Source organism: Thunnus maccoyii, chromosome 4 (genome assembly GCF_910596095.1).
Source record: "Thunnus maccoyii chromosome 4, fThuMac1.1, whole genome shotgun sequence".
NCBI lineage: Eukaryota > Metazoa > Chordata > Actinopteri > Scombriformes > Scombridae > Thunnus > Thunnus maccoyii.
The window spans coordinates 30,818,881-30,839,697 of NC_056536.1; the positions used below are offsets into that span (position 1 = coordinate 30,818,881).

At 40.4% G+C, this 20,817-nt stretch overlaps 1 protein-coding gene across 2 annotated transcripts in view; it reads left to right on the forward strand.

The window, feature by feature from the left end:
* lama5 (laminin, alpha 5) overlaps nucleotides 1-20,817 on the forward strand; it is a 119,746-nt gene that overhangs the window by 81,782 nt on the left and 17,147 nt on the right. Inside the window, exons 23-52 of one of the 2 annotated variants that reach the window (XM_042409250.1) lie at nucleotides 1,395-1,524; nucleotides 1,848-1,990; nucleotides 2,188-2,291; nucleotides 2,541-2,694; nucleotides 2,784-2,947; nucleotides 3,764-3,872; nucleotides 4,068-4,165; nucleotides 4,272-4,485; nucleotides 5,176-5,302; nucleotides 5,416-5,555; nucleotides 6,405-6,520; nucleotides 6,769-6,980; nucleotides 7,130-7,331; nucleotides 8,693-8,837; nucleotides 8,954-9,094; nucleotides 9,833-9,994; nucleotides 12,758-12,865; nucleotides 13,051-13,134; nucleotides 14,569-14,799; nucleotides 14,971-15,084; nucleotides 15,213-15,343; nucleotides 15,572-15,652; nucleotides 16,230-16,444; nucleotides 16,662-16,762; nucleotides 17,149-17,332; nucleotides 18,172-18,312; nucleotides 18,509-18,660; nucleotides 18,789-18,899; nucleotides 19,379-19,490; nucleotides 19,959-20,132. In XM_042409250.1, the coding sequence (XP_042265184.1) occupies nucleotides 1,395-1,524; nucleotides 1,848-1,990; nucleotides 2,188-2,291; nucleotides 2,541-2,694; nucleotides 2,784-2,947; nucleotides 3,764-3,872; nucleotides 4,068-4,165; nucleotides 4,272-4,485; nucleotides 5,176-5,302; nucleotides 5,416-5,555; nucleotides 6,405-6,520; nucleotides 6,769-6,980; nucleotides 7,130-7,331; nucleotides 8,693-8,837; nucleotides 8,954-9,094; nucleotides 9,833-9,994; nucleotides 12,758-12,865; nucleotides 13,051-13,134; nucleotides 14,569-14,799; nucleotides 14,971-15,084; nucleotides 15,213-15,343; nucleotides 15,572-15,652; nucleotides 16,230-16,444; nucleotides 16,662-16,762; nucleotides 17,149-17,332; nucleotides 18,172-18,312; nucleotides 18,509-18,660; nucleotides 18,789-18,899; nucleotides 19,379-19,490; nucleotides 19,959-20,132 (4,300 nt within the window). Of the gene's footprint in view, nucleotides 1-817; nucleotides 957-1,394; nucleotides 1,525-1,847; nucleotides 1,991-2,187; nucleotides 2,292-2,540; nucleotides 2,695-2,783; nucleotides 2,948-3,763; nucleotides 3,873-4,067; nucleotides 4,166-4,271; nucleotides 4,486-5,175; nucleotides 5,303-5,415; nucleotides 5,556-6,404; nucleotides 6,521-6,768; nucleotides 6,981-7,129; nucleotides 7,332-8,692; nucleotides 8,838-8,953; nucleotides 9,095-9,832; nucleotides 9,995-12,757; nucleotides 12,866-13,050; nucleotides 13,135-14,568; nucleotides 14,800-14,970; nucleotides 15,085-15,212; nucleotides 15,344-15,571; nucleotides 15,653-16,229; nucleotides 16,445-16,661; nucleotides 16,763-17,148; nucleotides 17,333-18,171; nucleotides 18,313-18,508; nucleotides 18,661-18,788; nucleotides 18,900-19,378; nucleotides 19,491-19,958; nucleotides 20,133-20,817 lie in introns of both variants that reach the window. The other variant, XM_042409249.1, reaches the window with a different exon arrangement.

Genomic DNA, 20,817 nt, shown 5'->3' on the forward strand with positions numbered 1-20,817 from the left:
TTATTATGACTGTGGCCCGTCATTTATGCTCCTCCTGCATGAAATAGACAGATTGCTTTATGGTTGAATGTTGCATGCATCATTTAAAGGGATATTTCTCTTTAGTAAAACTACATTTCAGCACAAATACATCTGTAGGATTTATATTACTACTCTTCTGTGGATGTAGTAGTTGGAAGACAGATTCTACTTGTCTAGAAATTGTTCTGAAATTAATTTTGTTTTGTCTGTTAATGATATTAAAACTTTAAAATAGATCTTTTGGGGGGAAATAGTGTTGAATGTTGACCTCTATGGATGTGTGTGTGCTGAAAAGTGGAAATCCAAAGATAAATATTTTGGGATTATTAGGCTGAAAGTGAATCTTTTAAGTGGAAATGTGGGTTTTCTGGTTTGCTTTTGGTGGTGGAGGTGATGGTGTTTTGCTTTTGGCTTAGTTTCTCTTTCTGTGTCGGTGTTGTCCTCCCTCTCTCCTTCATGTATTCTCTCTCTCTGTCTCTCTCACATCTCTCTCCCCCCTGACTCTCTCCTCTTCTTTTCACACCCCCTCATCCTTCTTTTTCTCTCCTTAACCCTCTATACCTCCTCTTATATTTCAACTCATCATTCCCCCCACTTCCTGTAATACTTACCTCTTTTTTCCTTCACCTCCCTTCTCCTCTCCTCCATCCTCCTGCTTCCTAATACATACATCCTACATCCTGTCTTTCTCTCATCCCTCTTCCTCTTCATCATCCCCTCTCCTCTTTCCTGTTACTCTGTCTTTTATCCCTTTTCTCCTCCTGCTTTCCGTCTCGCCCGCCGGTCCTTTTGGCAGTCCAAGGTGTTTGTGTCGGTGTCTGTCAGCTCTCCAGACCTCTTCCATGTGGTGCTTCGCTATGCCAACTGGGGGGGTTCGGATGTTCTGGGCAGGGTGGCGGTCATAGAGGACGGCTGGAACTACTACTGTCGTAACTGTAAGTGCTGGACGAGGGACATATAAATCTTTCTGGCCTTCTATCGCTTATTCCAGGATTGGTATAGGAATGGATGGACTGTCCTACTTCTTATGAGTGGAAATCTTCTTTCTTCTCTTCTTTGTATTCCTGTACGTTATCCCCTCGCTGCTGTATCTTATCTGTCAGATGAGACAGATGATGCAGGGATGTGTGTGTGTGGTGGTTGGTGGCTTTAAACGGCTCTCGGTGGCGTCTCTGCTCTCATTCAGCACCTTCAGGGCCACAGATCAGTTCAGGGATTTGAGACTAAGGATTTTTGTTCTATTCTCTACACTCTCCTCCCCACTTTTCTCCTTTTTCCTCCTTACTTCATTTACTTTCCCACTTCTTTCCTTTCATCCTCCTCTGTCTCGATCTCCTCTTCCATCTCCTCTTCTGGTCTCGACCCTCTTGTAGACCGCAGTGAAGCTTCAGGTTTATCTGAACGAGGTAGACGTCTATCTGACTCGTTTCATCCTCAGATATGTAAACTCTGAGGGCGCCACCTCCAACGGTAAAATAACAGCCTATCAGGTCAACCGCAGAGGTAGGTCTCCACCAATCACAGGTTTACCAGTGTGAGAGTTTTTGACTGTTGGAGGAGGTGAACGTGTGAGTGTTTGTGTGTCTTTTGTCTGAAGTATGGTCTAATCTATGCTTTTTTTAATGATTTTATTAAACATTAGTATTTCTCTTCAAATATTTAGATATATTTTCATGCTGTTAATTCATGTTCCGTTGCACAATTTTCATATTTTCTCTCCTCAAATGCATCTATAGTATTAACCCTCTTCTCCGTGGCGATAGCATTTTCAGTTTTAATATCTAACATCATACATTTCTGGTGTGTGTGTGTGTTTGTTTTTTAAGGTTCAGAACAGTCCAAACAAATCGTCTTTGCTCCCAGTACGGAGCCGACCTTCGTCAACGTTCCCCAGAACACCTTCGCGGAGCCCTTCGTTCTGAACCCGGGAACCTGGACTGTGGTTATAGAGGCTGAAGGAATCCTGCTGGTGAGACACACACACACACACACACACACACACACACACACACTACACATCTGTTTATACTGTACATGCATACAAACTGTGTGCAGGTAACAAGCGACATAAAGCCTGAAAAATACATGTTTTGTCGATATAATGACCAAAATGGATGTAATTTGTGCTCTAAAACTTCCATAAACATACATTCTGTTGTTCTTCAGGATTATCTGGTCCTGCTTCCCAGCGCCTACTATGAAGCTCCCATCCTGCAGATCAAAGTCACAGAGCCCTGCACCTACAGCTCTGTGCCTGACGCCAACCAGAAGTAAATATACATACAACACATACAAACATACATCATTTAGTGGAAGAAAATCACCATCCATTAGCAGATTAAAAATGTCTCTACCGTGCCCTCAATGTAATGCTTTTTCTCTTTGTGACAAACAGTCCTGTAACGTTGTCGGACTCATGATGGACACATGCTTATAAAAAAACAAAAAACAAAAAAGGTTTATGGTTTTACTGGTCTGTCTGTCCTCTCTAAGCTGTCTCTTTCTCTGTGTCTGTCTAGCTGTCTGATGTACAGGTATCTGTCTCTGGACTCCTTCCCCTCCATCTCTGCCAATGACGCCAGCTGTCGCAACGACAACCACCTGCCGCGCCCCTGCCAGACCGAGAGGGTCACCCCACGCCATCCCGACATGGCCGTCTGCAGCGGCTACGATGTAAGAGCGTTAGAAAATGTACTATATTGTTTTTTGAGAGAATGAGCAGAGCAGAGGTTTAATAAATATACTTTCCATTTTTTCTGCAGATCAGCGTCGAGCTGCGAGCACGTCTTTCGGCACCAGGTGATTACGCTCTGGTCGTGGAATATTCCAGCGAGGAAGAATTGCCACAAACTCTGTCTGTTGCCGTCAACATGCCGGGAGCGCGGAGTCATCAACACCGCGTCATCCTGACGCACTGCAAATACAGGTAGGAGGAGGATGTGTCCTGAGATTCAGATCTTTCCATAAAATTACACTTATTTACAGATCTCATGAATAAATGCAGAAATCCTGAAACAAAATTAGAGAAAGATGTTTATCATGCTATCTATTGTTGTCGAATTTACTGTCCTATTTTTATTAATTATTTTTTAAATGAATAAATCCAAGCCATTAGAGCCATCAGCTCTGTTTTGGGGGGAAAAAACACTTATTTCCACCAATTTTACTGCTTCTAGTTATGATGGTGGACCTGCAGGTTTTTTATTAGTCACAAATTGTATTATATGAAATCAGATGAGGAAGAAAACTTTGTCATTTAATGATAGAAAGAAACTCACCAAGGGACAAACTAACTGCTGAGAAAAAACATTCGTCATTTCATTAAATGTAACCTAGTTGAAGATACTGAAATAGTAAAGTAAAAAACATAAAAATTAAAAACATTTTATAACATCTGTGTTACCTCACATCACAATTTAAAACAGATGTAAAAAAAAAAAAACCTTCTCAACACGCTTTCAGGCATCATTTTACATCTCTGTTGTTTTTAAATTAGACCAGAGTGAGACATGATGTAATATAATTGCTGAAAATGAAGACACACTATAGAAATGTGATGATGATGAGTTGACAGGAGGATGTAACTCATCTGCCGTCGCCCCTCAGTGTGTATTATCCTGTAATGTGTGGACTCAGCTGCAGTTCACTGTTACTGTCTTTGCTTTATTAAGGATGTCAACAACTCTCAATCACTCTGTGTGTGTGTGTGTGTGTGTGTGTGTGTGTGTGTGTGTGTGTGTAGCTTCCTGTGTCGAGTCGTGGCCATCGACGGACAGAACAGAGTGGCGTTGTTCTCTCTCCCCGCTGACACTGAGATCCAGCTCACCTCCGACCGCGCCAGCTTCTTCCTGGTAAAAAAAAAAATTCCAAACGAGTCACATGATCGACTCAAACGAGTGTAGCGGTCACATGATGAGCTCGCTTTAGATCCTTTGTGAACATTTTTCAAGTGTTATTGTTTGCGAAGTGATCTTATTTTTTTGCATTTGTCTTCCTTAAAACATAATAAACTTTACATGTGTGTTTCTTCTTCTTCTTGTCTTCAGCACAAAGTCTACCTGGTACCTAAAGAGCAGTTCACCATGGAGTATGTTGAACCTAAAGTCCACTGCATCAGCACTCACGGACAGTTCTCACCTGACAGGTGGAGTAACAGGAGATATCTGTGCACACTTTAAACGTTCTACATAAACATTCAAACAGTATGCTTGATAAAAAACCTTCTCGACCCTCCTTCCTTCTCTCTTCAGTTCCTCCTGCGTCCCCTCACGCTTCCAAATCCCGTCAGAATCTCTGGTCCTGAAGGAAGGCCAGAGCTCCTCCATGCGGGAGTCCGTCCTGGCCTCTCCTGCCGCAGCTCCTCCTCTGCTCCTCCACCAGAGCGATGAACCGGTGTGGATGGGAGGACACCGACCTCCTCACGGAGTGGACAACAGCGACCACGTCAGGCTGGACTCGGTGCAGGTATAGACGCTGATGGAGGATGAGTTAATTAGTTTACTTCATGATATTTTTGATTATTTGTGTTTTATGCTACATTTCAAACAGAAATGTAGTTTTTTTTAAAGTTACTTCATAAATGAGACTATTACAGGCAAAACTGATGATCATTAATCATTAAATTATGATGCATTACCATAGATTAATCCATCCAAAAGAATATAAAGTGTATGAAGTTGTTAGAATGAGGTGCAGCTGCAGTAAGTCTGATCCCAAAAGAACTACAGTACTTTTGACTGAAATCTGAACCAACGACAGGAAACGACCCCGACATGCAAGGGTTTATGGATATAAGGAGACAGATGTTAATGTCTGATAACCAGCAGGTTTTAATGCTCGGAAAGCTGAGAATTATAAAAAATGGACTATTGACAACTACAATCTGCACTGATACTTAATATTCAACCATTTCCTCATCTGGTCTTATCTGGTAGTACGAGCAGCACCAGAGGAATAAGATCATTCCTTCATACTGAGCTTCAGTTATAGGAATAAGAAACAGATTTGTTTGCTCTAAAAGTACGACGGTTACGTTTTTAAATATTATTTGGATTTACTGAAGTGCCTGACTGAAAATAGAGAAGCTCAACAACAAAAATCTGAATTATGGATATTTTTTTAGCGACTAAAAATCACCATCTCCCTCTTATTCAGAACGCAGCGGTGTACTCGACACGTGTCCACAGCCTGGGGCGTTACGTCTTCATCCTCCACTATCACCAGCCTCTCCACCCCTCCTATCCTGTGCAGGTTTACATCAACGGGGGACGGATCTGGCAGGGTAAGAGCACTTTAGGGTTACAGAAGGTTACAGAAGGTCTGTTGATTGAATATTTAAATAAAGATCATTCATAAACAGACTCACCTAGTGTTTCTTGTCACTTTCTGCATCAGGCCACGCCAACGCCTCCTTCTGTCCTCACGCGTACGGCTGCCGTAACGTCCTGGTCTCTGAGAATCAGATCATTCTGGATGTGACTGACTACCAGGTCTTCCTCACGGTGCAGATACCTGCAGGCAAAACACTGTGGCTGGTGAGTTTAACCGCCCAATCTTAGTTCTCTCCTCTCTTTGTTTGTGTTTCTACTCTATTATGCTCTTCTTCTCTCTGTTTCATCGCCATACTTGTACCAAGATATTTTTAGGTTTTCATCTGTCTGAATTGAAAAATAAAGTGGGTTTTTTTACAATCACTTCCACTATAAAAGCTCAACATGTTGTGTAGTTTTTCCATTTCTCTGGTGTTATTGCTGCATTCAGGTCCTGAAGGGAAAACCATGACAGCGCATTAGCATTAGCATTAGCATTAGCACTGACTCTGAAGTGTACAGTGTTTCATGTCATTTGAAGCCGCCAGGACACAATGAGTAATGTTTTCATTTTACTTTGTTTACTACTGATCAGATTTTATACATTTAATTGGCATGTGAAGTCCTTTAATTGTGTCCAACACATTTTTTAAGATTTTTCTGTCCTACGAGTGTTTTAGAAAAATACAAGAAAGGAACGAGATAATACCAAAGTGAGAAAAACAGATAAATACACAAAATGTAAAAGAAATTATCATCACATTCTCATTTCTAGACTTATATATGATGTAGTGTCTTTTTTTATTAAGAAAGTAAATATCATAACGTTTAAAATACTGTATATGAGAAATCCACCAAATACTTACATACATATGGGGTTTCGATCACTTTATTCTTTTATAAATATTTACGTTAAATGAATACAACCTTGTTAGGAAATTACAGCAGATATCTCCATGCTGATGCTGTTTTTTTTCTAGTTGGAAGTTTGTATCTTGTTGTCTTTTACCGGTGTCCCTTCCTCTCTTCTTCTTCTTCTCTTCTGGTTGTATCTGACGTTCTGTTTCTTTGCAGGATTACGTGCTGGTTGTTCCTGAGAACAGCTACAGCTCCAGCTACCTGAATGAAGAACCTCTGGATAAATCTTACGACTTCATCAGCAACTGCGGACAAAACAGCTTCTACATCAAGTCAGTATCAAAGCAGGAGAGGAAGCTTTACGTAGAACTGACTATACAGCAACGTTTCTACAGATATCCTTCACTTTTATAGCTGCTATAATCTATATTTTGAAATAAGCAACTGTTTGCTAACAAGTTCAACCTATCAACTAGTTTCTGCTGCCAAAGTGGCCAAAAAATTGAATGTTTAAGGAGTGATTTATTACTGAAAATAGTAATACATCACTCATAATCTCTCTCCTCTTTCATCCCTCCAGTCCCTCCACCGCCTCTCCGTTCTGCCTCAGCTCGGCTGTTTCTCTGTCGGCCTTCTTCAACAACGGGGCGATGCCCTGCGCCTGCCACGAGGTCGGAGCCGAGAGCGACACCTGCGAGCAGTTCGGCGGTCAGTGCCGCTGCAGGCCGCACGTCATCGGCCGAGACTGCTCCATGTGCGCCACGGGCTACTGGGGATTCCCCAACTGTAGACGTGAGTGTCTGATCGGACGCTTAAATGACAAATAAATAAGTCTAATCACACTGATGCATGTAATCTTTTTCTTCCTCCTTCCTTACAACAGAGGACTGTATTTCAGCTTTGATGGATATTGTATTAATCCCTCCTCATCTCTCCTTCAGCCTGCGACTGCGGTACCAGGTTGTGTGAACCGGTGACCGGTGACTGTATCTGCCCTCCGAGGACTCTCCGCCCTGACTGCACCCAGTGTGAGCCCCAGACGTTCGGCTGTCACCCGGTGGTTGGGTGCGAGGTCTGCAACTGCTCTCGGCCCGGTATCACCAACCCCGACGTCAGCTGCGACACACTCAGCGGACAGTGCAGGTACGACAAGAGGAAACAAAGGAATTATTGATTGGCTCAAGCAGAAGCAGACCCACGTTCCCCTTCAAACATTAAAACTAAACTACTACTACTTTCTTCCCGTCACCGCCACCGCTGTGTGATAGATAACACAATTATTGGTTCAGCAAGCTCGACTCTCAAATGTCGAGCCTCAGTTTGGAAATACTTTAAAATGGGAGTTCTTTTTTTTTTTTTTGGCTGTTTTGTCTCCTGACATGATTTTGGCTCTGACTCCTCCACTAGGATTGATTGCCTGTGTGTTCAGCCAGCTGTACTTGCCAACTCTTGTCTGTAGAAGCTGCAGGTTTTAAAACTTTTAAAGCTCTCAGTCAGTCAGCAACACAGCAGCTTTCTCTCCTCCTCTGTCGTTCTGTGTTTTATCTTTATAACATGAAAGTGGGCTCCGTTTTAGGCAGTTTTGCTACCATAGCTACCAAACTATCTCTCACTTTGCTCTGACTGGAACAGACATCAGTTCTCTGCTACTGACGACCTTTCTTCTTCTGATCATCAAACTGTAGTTTGACAGGGTCTTTAAAGGACAGCTTCACAAATGAACGCTGACACATGTTTTTCTTGCTGTAATCTGTAATATGAAGCTTCAGCCATTCAAATTAATTAAAGCAAGTTGATATCTTTTAAAATTACAATCATTTTAGTATCAAATTCCCTCTTTGCGCTGCAGCTGAGCAGGAAAACACCCGTGTCTGTGGAGACACAAAGAGGGAATCTGATGCTAAAAAAGACTTTAACTGTCTTTTGATTACACTCTGCTCGGCCTCAGGAAGATGCTCTTTCTCTGTTTGCAGATTTCATATTTCTATATTTCTCTCTATACATCTGTCTTCTCCTCCATCTGCCGACTTTTTTCCGTTTTTCCTGTCCTCCGCCTCTCTTTCGACCTCCTCTCTTCACGTCTGTCTGTCCATGTTTTGCCACGCTGTATGCATTAAGGCATTCAAAATATCTTGAATCACTATCATTACCCATTTCTCTCTCTGTCTCTTTCACACGCACAGTCAAAGTGAAACACAAACACACACACATGGAGGAATGCATCAGCTCTGTCTGGACAAGATAAGGATGTAAAGCTGAAAGTATTTCTCTGCCTAAAGGCTCTCAGCACACAGTTGCATATATGCTGTAGCCGGCAATGCCTCCTTTGAACACGTCAAAATATTTCATTTATAGTTGATGATGGGAAGCAATAAAACTTTCATCTCCTGCAAGATTTAGATACTTTTGAGCACATAAAAAGAAGACGTGTACAGTATATTTGATCAATTGACCTTGAAAACTGACTCTTAAAGTTGGATTAACAGCTGTTTATTGATTTCCAGATGTAGGAACAACATCGTCGGCCGTCAGTGCGACCGCTGCGCCCCTGGTTTCTATGGCTACCCCAACTGCAGGCCATGCGACTGCAACGAGGCGGGAACCGAAGAGGAAGTGTGCAACTCCTTCACGGGACAATGTCTCTGCAAGGTGGGACACACACACACACACACACACACACACACACACACACACACACACTTCTGTCCTCCTGAACCCACTTTTGTGTGTTCTGACCCGCTGTGTGTGTGTTCTTTCACCCGTAGGAGAACGTCCAGGGTTCTCGCTGCGACCAGTGCAGAGTCGGTACGTTCCACTTGGACCCGACCAACCCGAAGGGCTGCACCAGCTGCTTCTGCTTCGGAGCGACGGACCGCTGTCGCAGCTCTGACAAAAGACGCACCGAGGTATCCGTGTTTGTTGGTTTTAAACTCTCTTCTGTCATCTGCAGAGGTTTATCTTCTCACCTTTATACAGTCTGTGTTTCTGCAAAAAAACAACATCGTACTAAACTGGTATTGATCCAAATCTGGGAATTCTGCTGTTAGGTGTTGAACTTGTTATAGTCGTCCTGCTGCAGCATAGAGAGAAAGAGGCTTGATTCAAAGTCTGTACTGTCAAGAAATAGTTATTATGTTTTACAAGATCGAAGATTGTGTTAAACTTGTACTTCACATGTAGTTCCTCTCAGTCGGAGACTCAGTGCCGCTGTGGTTCTTGATGCTAAAATATTGTTGCTACTAGGCCTGCAGCTAATGATTATTTTCATTATTGAATGTTTGAGGAATTTACGTTGATATAAAATGGAAAAAAAAGCAGAAAATCCTCAAAATGAAGAAGCTTAAACAAGCAAATGTTTGGCATTTTTGCTCTAAATGATTAATCGATTGTTAGCGTTGCTGATTACTATGTTGGTGATTATTTTCTGTTGATTGACTAATCATTAATTGACTGTTGAATTGTTTCAGCTCTATTCGTTACCAGTTAATATTATGAGTGGTGGTTAATACTCTTGTGGTGGTGTTGAATTTTTTGCCACATCTCTTAAATTCTTGCTAGTTATCACTGCAACATTTTCATCCAGAATGACTAAAGTTAATATATTCTAATAGTCGTGTTATGATGATGCCTTTTCTCTCCTGTAGATCATGAACATGGAGGGCTGGGTGTTGCTCGGAGCTGACAAACAGGAAGTACCGGTGATAGTGTATCCCGGTCAGGACCTCGTAGAGGCCGACCTCAGCGATGTACCCGATGTCTACCAAGACCTCCACTGGCACGCACCGAAGACTTACCTGGGAGACAAGGTAGGTCATGTCTGCTGGCGGCCATGACGGTCACATTTTGACCCAAAGGTACAATGAAAATTTGAGGAATACTGAAGCAGTCATGAGAAAAATATGCAAATACCTGTATTTTTTTGGTGATGTTGCACCAAAAACAGAACAATAAAACATAAGAACAAAGATGAGGAGACGCAACGTGACGTATCAAAGCTTTTCTGATGTAACAATAACCAAAACTTCACTCTGATCTTGATGAAAATTACTCTCAATCATCTAAACCAAACTTTTCACACCATCAAACCATGAAAATGTCATATTTGAGCTCTTGTGCTCAACACATAATGGTTAAAATTATGTGAGAACAAGCTGCAAGAGCTGAAGTGAAGTTATCATTCCTGTCTTTAATTTAAGCAAGATCTTTATGGGAGGATTGTTGTTCTTCAGAGGCCACGTTCAGCACATAGATGAGATATTTCCATCAAATATCAACAACCTCAGTTGTAGTAAAAACGGGTTGCATGACCAGGAAAACTAGATTTGTCTTTTGCTAAAAGTTTCTAAGCTCTAAGTGGCTCTTTGCCTTTATCGAAATACTCTTAACATGGTGGTTAGTTTGTTTATCTGATGGATCTGTATTTACTCAGGAAAGACTCACTGAGGATGTTACTTATGAATGTCAAAGCTGCTGGTGATGAGGGTGAAGACGAGGGGGGGTGTTTCTGCAGAGACAGGTGAAGATGAAAAATAAAAAGACAGACAACACGGTTCAGTTTGACAAAGCTTGGATTGATAGTACACTTGACTGCAGCTTTAATTTTCTGCTCACAGTTATAATATTTTTGGTCTTGAGGCGCTAAATGTGTCAAATGCACTTGACTCTATTAGAATAAGGAAAGAAAGAAAATGTATGTATCTGTAAATCTGCACAGCGATTCAACACCAAACTGCAGATAAGATGCAACGGGGGGCTGCAGTTAGTGCTGGTTTGTACCTCTCATGTTTCTATTACAGTTGAGTCACAAAGATAAGTTTCTGCTTGTCTGAGAGATGAATGAATCCCTTTTTTCAGAGATAATTTCACAGCTTTGAAGGCATTTCAAGAATCTTCAATCACATTTCTGTCCATTCGTATCAAAAATATTGCGTCCGCTGTTTTCCATCAGGGTGGGAACGGTTAGAAATGTTGCAATTCTGCTACTGATGCAATATCTGACTGTCAGTAGCTACAATCAAAACAAAACATTTTTATTCCTTATCTTCAGGATTATTTCTACAAAACCCTTCTTTTGGTTAAAGGAACAGTTCGATTTTAGGAAACAGGCTTATTCGCTGCCTTTAGAGTTAGATGAAAAGATTGACTCTCATTTGTCCATTAAATATGACGATACAACCAGGAAACGGTTGACTTAGTTTAGCATAAACTAGTCTGGACCAGCACATGTATGTAAAATTAAAATGGCTGCATATATATAGTGCTTTACAATGTTTTTACTGTTGTTCACTCATCCATTCACACTCACATACCGATGGCAGCAACCTACAACTCAGGGTGCTGGTGCAACCATCGGGAGCAATTTGGGTTCAGTATTTTACCAAAGGACACTTTGAGGGATCGAACCGCCAACCCTCTGATTCGTGGACGACCCGCTCCACCTCGTGAGCCGCCACCGCCCCATATATGTAAACCCCCCCGTAAAACCAGAATTGGACAGATTAAACAAACAATATATAACATGTTAGTTAGTGAGCTGTAGAGGTGCTGGTAGGTGGATTTTATAACCTTTAAACAGAGCCGGGCGAGCTGTTTCCTTCTGTTTCCATTTTTTTATGTTAATTGTTGATTTATGTTTTTTATGCTAAGCTTCTGGCTCCAGGAGACAGTTTGACTCTCATCAAGAACGCAAATAAATGTCAAACTATTCCTTTAACAAAACAAGCCAAACCTCTCAAATGTTAAACATTGTCTAATCTCGAGCAGCTAAAATAAAAGAATTAGTCTAAAACTTACAAAATGATCATTTAAACAAGAAACTGTCTGATCAATCTAAGTAAAAAACGGTATAAATACAACTACATTGATTCTTTATGTTATGGACACATTTCAGTCAGGTTCAATACATTCGACACAGCTCTAGTTCTCCAAATTTAGACTATTTTCTTGTTATTAGAAGTTTTCTTGCTTGTTTTGTGCAACACAAGAAAAATATAGAAGTGTTATTATGTAAGAAAATCAATAAAATAATTGAAAATAAACAAATATCCCTAATAAATGTGCCTTCAAGCTGTGATTCAAACATAATGATCAAACATGAGAGATACAAACTAGGACTTGGTCACTACTACATCACACAACACACACACACACACACACACACCTACATCACACACAGCGTATCTCGCTGATCATCGCTGATCCAGAGGCTCAGACGAGGTGTTTGGATACAGATCGGTGTCTCGTCTAGACGCATCAGTCTGATTTAAATCACAGAGTTATTTACGCTCTATAAACCGGCTTCAGATGTCAGCCAGCTTTGCCCAAAACCTGCATGGTTACCATAGAAACAAAGGCATTTTATCTCTCACAGATAAAACAGAGAGGGCCTTGTATCATGTTCCTTCCAGACCGTACAGTCTGAATGTAATCCATTGTTGTCTTAAAGCTCTGTCTTGCTATGTTATGCTGTATTCAATTTATACTGTCTATCTCAATTGCTGTTAATTCATATATCTGGTATGTATGTGTCTTCATCTTCATATGTGCTAAAACTGCCCTGTTTCCCCCAGGTTTCATCCTATGGAGGTTATCTGAGGTATCGTCTCCAAACTCAGGTCATGAGAGGCGATGTGTTGTCGCTGCCTGCAGAAGCCTCCAGGCCTGACATCATTCTCAAGGTACAAAACACACACACACACACACATGCATAGAAAGAAACACACGTTTACCACTTCAATGTAGTTTTACACCAAGACAACTGTAGAAAAACACACACACACACACCGATCTTTGTCATTATTAACATATAACCAAACAAAAAACGTTTCATGTGATATAAGAGATACGATATTTCCTCCTGCAGGGGAACCAGATGACCCTGGTGTTCATGGAGAGAGAATACTCCACACCTGAAGAGCCTCACCTGGGAATAGCTCACATGGTCGAGGTAAATTCACCTTTACGGGCTGTGTGTCGTTGAAGCTACGGGAGTCGGGAGGTTTATGGGAGAAATTTGTATCAAGCAGACGGGTATCAACATGTCGGATTTGACCTTTTCTTAAATATCATTATCATTTTTGTTTGGTGTTAAGCACCGGAGGGAAATCCTCTCAACTTACAATAACTATTATTGGTTATGTAAGTTTTTGCAGTTTGGTGACCTCAGGTTATATATGTTTGTTCTTTAAACTTCAGTCTCCCACTGCCATCTAGAGCTGCTAATATTGCATAATGCAGCTTTATATATATTAATATACAAGACCCCTAAGATGAGATGCTTCATACCGGCTTTACTAACTGCTTGTTTGGTGATTAAATTTTTTGTTACTGAAGGGCAAAGCAAACAGAGATTCTGAGTTATTATGTTGATCATATGTACATTACTGAACATAAAGTATTCTTATTGTTTGGATGGTTAAGTAAGAAAGATCAGGTTGAATCCATATTAATGTCAAAATCTGTTATGTGTCTAAAAATGGACTTATTGGCTACTAGTAGATTTTGATGAGGAAAATGAAGCACTGAAACAGAGACGGAGCTGCCTTTTTTTCATCTAACTATTTGATCTTTTGTTGTTTTTATTTTTGTTATCGTTTTTTTTACAATAAATCTCACAAGCGGAGAATTAAAGAGAGTAAAAATCTGGGATGAGAAAAGTTAAGACGACTGTTTCTTCTTCAAAAGGGTCAAATAGATAACCTTCCTCCTCCTTTTCTGATCCCTTCTGACCAGCCCCTTAATAATAATAATCTTCAAAAGCTTTATATAAACATTAAAAACCAAAATTAACCACCACTGCACACTGTGATGACTTTACTGTGACTTTATTAAGAGCGAACAACGTGTTTTCACCTGTAGCTTCTTCAGGTTCGCTCAGTACAACTGCTGAGTACTCACAGGTGTGATAAATACGTATATAATACTTGAAGACTGTGACAGTTAGTCATGTGACTCAGATGTATTTTTCACCTTATATATTCCTGCGACCGACCACAATAAATTACCCACAATAACAAATAAACAAAACACACAAAAGTAGAAGTTTCAGTCACGACCAATAAAATGAATACAAAGAATCTTATTGATGTTGTGTATGATTGTATATAAACGCAATTTCCTGATATAGTTTGTGCAAATTAAATTTAACTTCCGCCTTTCAAAAATGTGTTTGTAATTCTCTGGAGTTAAAATAATATAATATATATAATAATAATAACAAGATGGGTATATCTTATTTTGAAATACCTGTCAAATTAAGGTATTTGATCATTTTGATGCAAAACTCCTGTAAATCAGAGACCACAGATATTAAAGGGGCGATAAATATCTTCAATATATCTTCCTCGTCTCTCTTTCTTCCTCCTCCTCCTCCTCCTCGCAGGGAAGTTTCCGTCATGCTCAGACCGGTAACTCTGTGTCACGTGAGGAGCTGATGATGGTTCTGGTCGGTCTGGAGTCTCTGCAGATCCGAGCCCTTCACTCTCAGGTGGCTCACTCCGTGTCGCTCCGCGGCGCCGTGCTGGAGAGCGCCGAAAACTTGCCTACCGGTCGCCATGCCAACAATGTGGAGATCTGCATGTGTCCAGCCAATTACCTGGGAGACTCGTGTCAGGTGAGGGATTAGATCGGTTGTTAGAGTGATCAGTTGACTGTTATGTTATTGATCATATTTGAATTATTAGTTTTACTGTATGTTTCCTCTGCAAAATTTTGTTCGTTTGTATATTGGTTACTTAAAAAAATATCTCCTCTCCTCTCCTCCTCTCTCTTCTCCTCTCTATAGAAATGTGCTCCAGGTTTCTACAGAGACACTATCGGCCTGTTTTTGGGGAAATGTGTTCCCTGTAACTGTAACGGACACTCTGATCAGTGTCTGGATGGATCTGGAATCTGTCTGGTGAGAATTTTCTGTCTTGTTGACAATAATTGACACAAACACAAACGTTGTGTCCTTCACCTAACGTGTTGTTTATAGATTGCTCACTCGTCTTTTTGTCTTTTTGTTTGTTTGTCTCTGTCCATCAGAACTGCCAGCACAACACAGCTGGCGACCACTGTGAGAAATGCCAGGGCGGTTTCCTTGGCAACAACAGTCTGGACGGACAGGCGGTTTCATGCTCCAGTTGTCCCTGCCCACTGAGAGTCCAGTCCAACAAGTCAGTACATTTCACCCTCTCCTCCAGTCTTCCTCTTTATTACTTCTCTCATCTTCTCCAGATCCCTCTTTCTTCTGACACTTGACAATCGTCTCTCCTCCCTCTTCATCCTCCTGTCTCTCACAATTCGTGTCATCAGCTTTACAAAGTAATAATCTCTCTTCTGACAGTCCTTTTTACTGGACTATATATGTGTCAATAACTCCTCATTTCTCTCTCTCTGTGTAGTTTTGCAGAAGGTTGTGTGCAGAAACAGGACAGGATGCAGTGTCTGTGTATGCCGGGTTATGCTGGACCAAACTGTGAAAGGTAAACAGCCTCCACAACACAGTTTAGGTTTGTTCTCAACAATATAAATTAATAAAACTCCCTTTTAAAGGTCAGTAGTTCCTTATACAGTATGTGTTGAAGTACGTTTTTGCTGCCTCTTAAAGATGCTTTGTAAAAGTTACAGAGTTGAAAAAGTTTTGTTTTTGTGCTCGTAGCCTGTCATCTGTTCTTTGTTTGTTTGTATGTTTGTTTTTTTTAAAAATAATTTATACCTATTTGTTCTAGTATATGGAGTTCAAGAAAGATTATTTTTTAAGCGAACTACAATAGTTACCTTCGTCTGCTTTTATTCTGTCATAAAAACGACCTACACGTAACACACTTTGCACATATTCACCAAGAAAACTAACACAGCAAAAGCAAAGGTTAAAACCATGAACATAACATACAACAAACAAAAAATAAACAAACTTGAAACAGGACACAAAACATAAAGTTGAAGCACTAAAAACACTAAAATATACTGTATAAGTAAGATGTAAACATACCTTAAACAGGATAAAAGTAAACCTACACCATGTGCCGCAGATGAATTAACTACTGCCCTCTTACACAGGTGTGCCCCTGGTTACTATGGCAACCCCATGGTGCTCGGCAGCAGGTGCCAGCCGTGCCATTGCCACGGCAACACCGACCCAAACATGCTGTTCACAGACTGTCACCCGCTGACCGGCGAGTGTCTGAGCTGCATGCACAACACGGCCGGGCCTCACTGTGACATCTGCGCTCCCGGTTACTACGGAGACGCCATCAACGCCAAAAACTGCACCAGTGAGTCCGGTTCAGTCTCCCCCGCAGAGCAGAAACAAGTCACTCAGCTGCAAATGTGTTCATTTGATCACATTATGATTATTTGAGCTTTTATTTAACAAGAATAATAGTCAGTGATGAAATAAGGACTCTGATTAATGCTAACTTACAGATAAAGTTTAAAAAAGATTTATTATCATTTTAAAGAGCTGTGTGTGTTTTTCTTTTTGTCTCACAGGATGCAGTTGTTCTCCATGTGGTACCGAGTCATGTGACCCTCAGACTGGACAGTGTCGCTGTAAACCAGGAGTCACCGGACCGCGCTGCGACCGTTGTGAGGTAATTTATCCTCAATGCGGATTATAAATTCCAAAACTGAAAATATAATTCATTCTTATTTATTAAGAAACAACACAGAAAACAGTAAGAAGCTTCTTGTTTTTTGCAAAGTTGCATCAGAACACAAATATCTCAAATAGGGTGATACAGATGATAAATGTATCTGTTTGTGTAAAAGTGTCTTTCCAGTGTTATCTGCAGTTATGTTGGTTTAAAAAACAGACAAACCAAACCAAAATGTTCCCTCTAGCAAGCTACAATCTGAAATATATGAAATGTAAATAAAAGCTGATACACAGGTGCTTTAAATTGTGTCTTCTTCACTGGAAGTAAATGTAGCTACAATTAAGCCTCACGCCTGAATCTGTCGCGCTGTTGTTCGTCAGGACGGCTCCTTCGGCTTCGACTCGTGCTCCGGCTGTCGTCAGTGTGACTGCGACGCCTCGGCGGCTCTCGTCCAGCCGTGTGACCCTCGGAACGGTCAGTGCGCCTGTCAGCCCGGAGTCAACGGACCCAACTGCAGACAGTGCGCTCCTGGATACTGGGACTACGGACCCAACGGATGCAAGAGTGAGTGAATATGTGACATACAGAGACACGTTAACATACATTCGTTAACATTCTGCATCTCTTTACTTTACTTTTATTAATACAGATACAGACAAAAGTCAGTTAGTTGACATGGACAGCAGGATACTTATAAAGAAAAAGGGTCTTTCAGTCCATTTTCTCCTGTATTTTACATGTTAATCATATCGTCGTCTTAAGGTAAAGTTTCACCATACAGTTTATTTTTTGAAGGGTTTGCCTGCAGCTTTTCAGTGTGATGCCAGAAATATGTTAAAGAGGTGTTCATCCAGTGCCATAAGTTTATGCAAAATATCGCCAGGTGTAATAATAACAAAAGAGCAATAAACTTCTATTTCGAGTGAAATGTAGTAGCTTTTAAATGTCTGCTCAGGCTATACGTGATGATATTTTTAACCTCTGTTCATATTATTTTCATTTCATTTCATTTTTGTGCTAATTCTGTGCTGTTAAACAATAATGTTTTTTATTTATTTTGTTTGTTAAAGCACTTAGTAAAATATTTTTGTAAAGTTAATCAGACCACAGTTTGTGTGCTTAAAAAACGAGCCCACATGGTCCAAATTCCAACTGCAGCCAATATATTAGAGTTATTAGAGTTTACTCATTTCATATTCAGATGCAAACCCCAGAGGCTGTGTGAACACCGGCAGCTTTGCAGAAAAAACATTAACAAACAGTTGCAGATTGGTTGCAGTAGTATTAAAAACATCCATATATTTGCAGTGACACCTTATTTATTAATGTAGCTTCCATGTAGCTCGATTCGCAGTGGCTACTTTTATTTAATCAAACATGTCGACATGTTTTTGCTCCTCCAGAGTGCGACTGTAGAGGAGGTCGCTGTGACCCCCGGACGGGAGAGTGTCGCTGTCCTGACGGGATGACGGGAAAACAGTGTGACACCTGCTCAAACAAATACAGCGTACCTACAGAACACCATCACGGCATGCACTGTGAACGTACGTAAAACACTCAAACACACACACACACACACACACACACGTGCTGACAGCAACTGAGGGGAAAATCCAAATATGTTTGAAAGTGAGAAAATAATCAATAATAAACCATCAAACTTCCAACAAGAACTGAACAATTTCCTAGAAAGTGATGTGTAGGAATGGAATTAAGTGTGTGTATGTGTTACTTTTGCAGTGTGTGACAGCTGCGTCGTCGTCCTGTTGGAGGATCTGGACAAGATGAACGACGACTTCCGCTCAGTAGCCGGTCAGCTGACCAATCTGAACGCCAGCTCTATCGTCTGGGCTCAGCTGGACAATCTCAACAAATCTATGGAGGAAATCGCTGTGAGTCCACACACACACACACACACACACACACACACTACACGCTAATGATGCAGCTGTAGTGATGCTGATGTTGGTGCCATATTGTAAGCAGCTATTCTAATAAACTAATTTTCCCATGATTCCAGCGGGCCATAGAGAACTACAACAGTACACTGGATGACAGCAGGAGCCGCGCCGACTTGCTGGATTCTGATATTATGAACATCAACGCTGACATTGATGAACTGCAGAACAAGGTGTGTGATCACTGATGTCACCAACACACACACACACACACACACACTATTCACTAAAATGTGAATTGTAGGGCTATTTGAATTAATAATTGAATATTATTGTTGATTATATCCTTCTTCTTCTCCTCAAGATATTATGGTTAGTAATTCTTACCTTTTAAATGAATAATAGATTCATTAATATCTGTATGAGATCATAAATACTTGAGAATATGTTGTCTTTTTATTTTAGTGTTTTAGAAAACACAATATAACCTTTAACTTTTAACATACTGTATGAGATACTGCTTTAATAATTATTGGGATATTAATTTTACCCACATGCTCACCACCAGGATAAACACAAGGAACATTTTCCGCCGTAAATCCACTTTCACCCTCTATTAGAAACATTAACGCCACCATGAAATGTGAAATGAACATGTCGTAAATGTGTCTGTTGTTATTGAAAACTTAAAGTGCTGTTTTGGTGTTTTCAGACAAAAGCGACGACAGACAGAGTGGGTGAGCTGCGTGACAGTACCACTAACACACACCAGAGGGCGCAAGACCTGCTGTCCTTCATCAACAACATGACAAAGGATATAAACGGTAGGTCAGAGCATCAGATATGACTAAAAACATTATAATAATACAATATAATACATCATCGATATCATGAAAAGGCTTGGATGAGGGATTTTTCCCATACATGCAAGGTTTTTGATATGTAACTATGAGGTAAAATCACACTTACAATACAAAAAACTAAACATTTTGAGTTTAAAAGTTTGAAACAGTTAATGCATGATTTCAAAAATGGAAAATATTAAGTTAATCTTTCTTCAAACCAAAGATCTGAACGTCTGCTTTAAAATAATATATTGCCTAAGATCAACCAGGATACTTGTTCTTTAAATTATTGATAACATTTTGATGTGTACAATGTCAGAAGCTCATCTAAACATCAAAATATTTTTTTTATCATTTCCATCCATTGAAAAGAAGGTTAATTTACAAACGCTGACCGATTGATTGATTGATTGATTGACTGACTGTGATGCTCCCATCCCTCTGCAGACATCATGCATATGGCGAACAGGTCGTCACTGAACGACACAGACACGAATCAGGACGACGGTGACAGGGAGAGGATGATGAGGGAGGTGCAGGCCATGCTGAGGGAGATGAGGTTCAGGAGCTGCGTGGGACAGAAGAAACTGGCTGATAAAGAGAAGACGGAGGCCGAGAAATGTGAGTTTATTCGCTCGGAGAAACTCGTACATCCACAAATCACCTGCTGCATGGACACATTATGATTCCTCCTGCACATTTATCCTTCTGTTTTCAGTTTTATAACCCTTATAAACATAGAATATTAAACCTAGACTGATCTCATCTCATCAGGAACACTTTTACAGAACAGATTCGCAGCTGCAGCAAAAAGAGGAAAGTAGACAAAATTGATCTTTAAATAGATCAAAAATGTAAGATGACGAATGTTCTTTTGTTTTACCTGAACAAGAGCACATTTGTTTACACAAAAAATTACTAGTTTGGGGTGTAGACCAATTGTTTTACATCAGCTTTAACTGATTCCATCTAAATTACACAAATCGATGAACGAAAATTAAAACCTCCTATCTGAAACACTTTTTTTTGAGAAAACTAAAAAAAACTTGCTGTTTTCTTGCAGAATGCTATTTGTTAAGGATACCCAACACATAATACACTGTTTTTGGACTATATTACTATATTATGTGTTAACAATACTGTAATAACCATACAAACATACCCTAACCACATAATATAGTAATATAGTCCAAAAACAGTGTATTATGTAATAAATAGCATTCTGCAAGAAAACAACAAGTTTTTTTTAAACAAGTTTTCTCAAAAAAGTGCATTTTTTAAGCTAGGAGGTTTTGCTCTTTGGCCA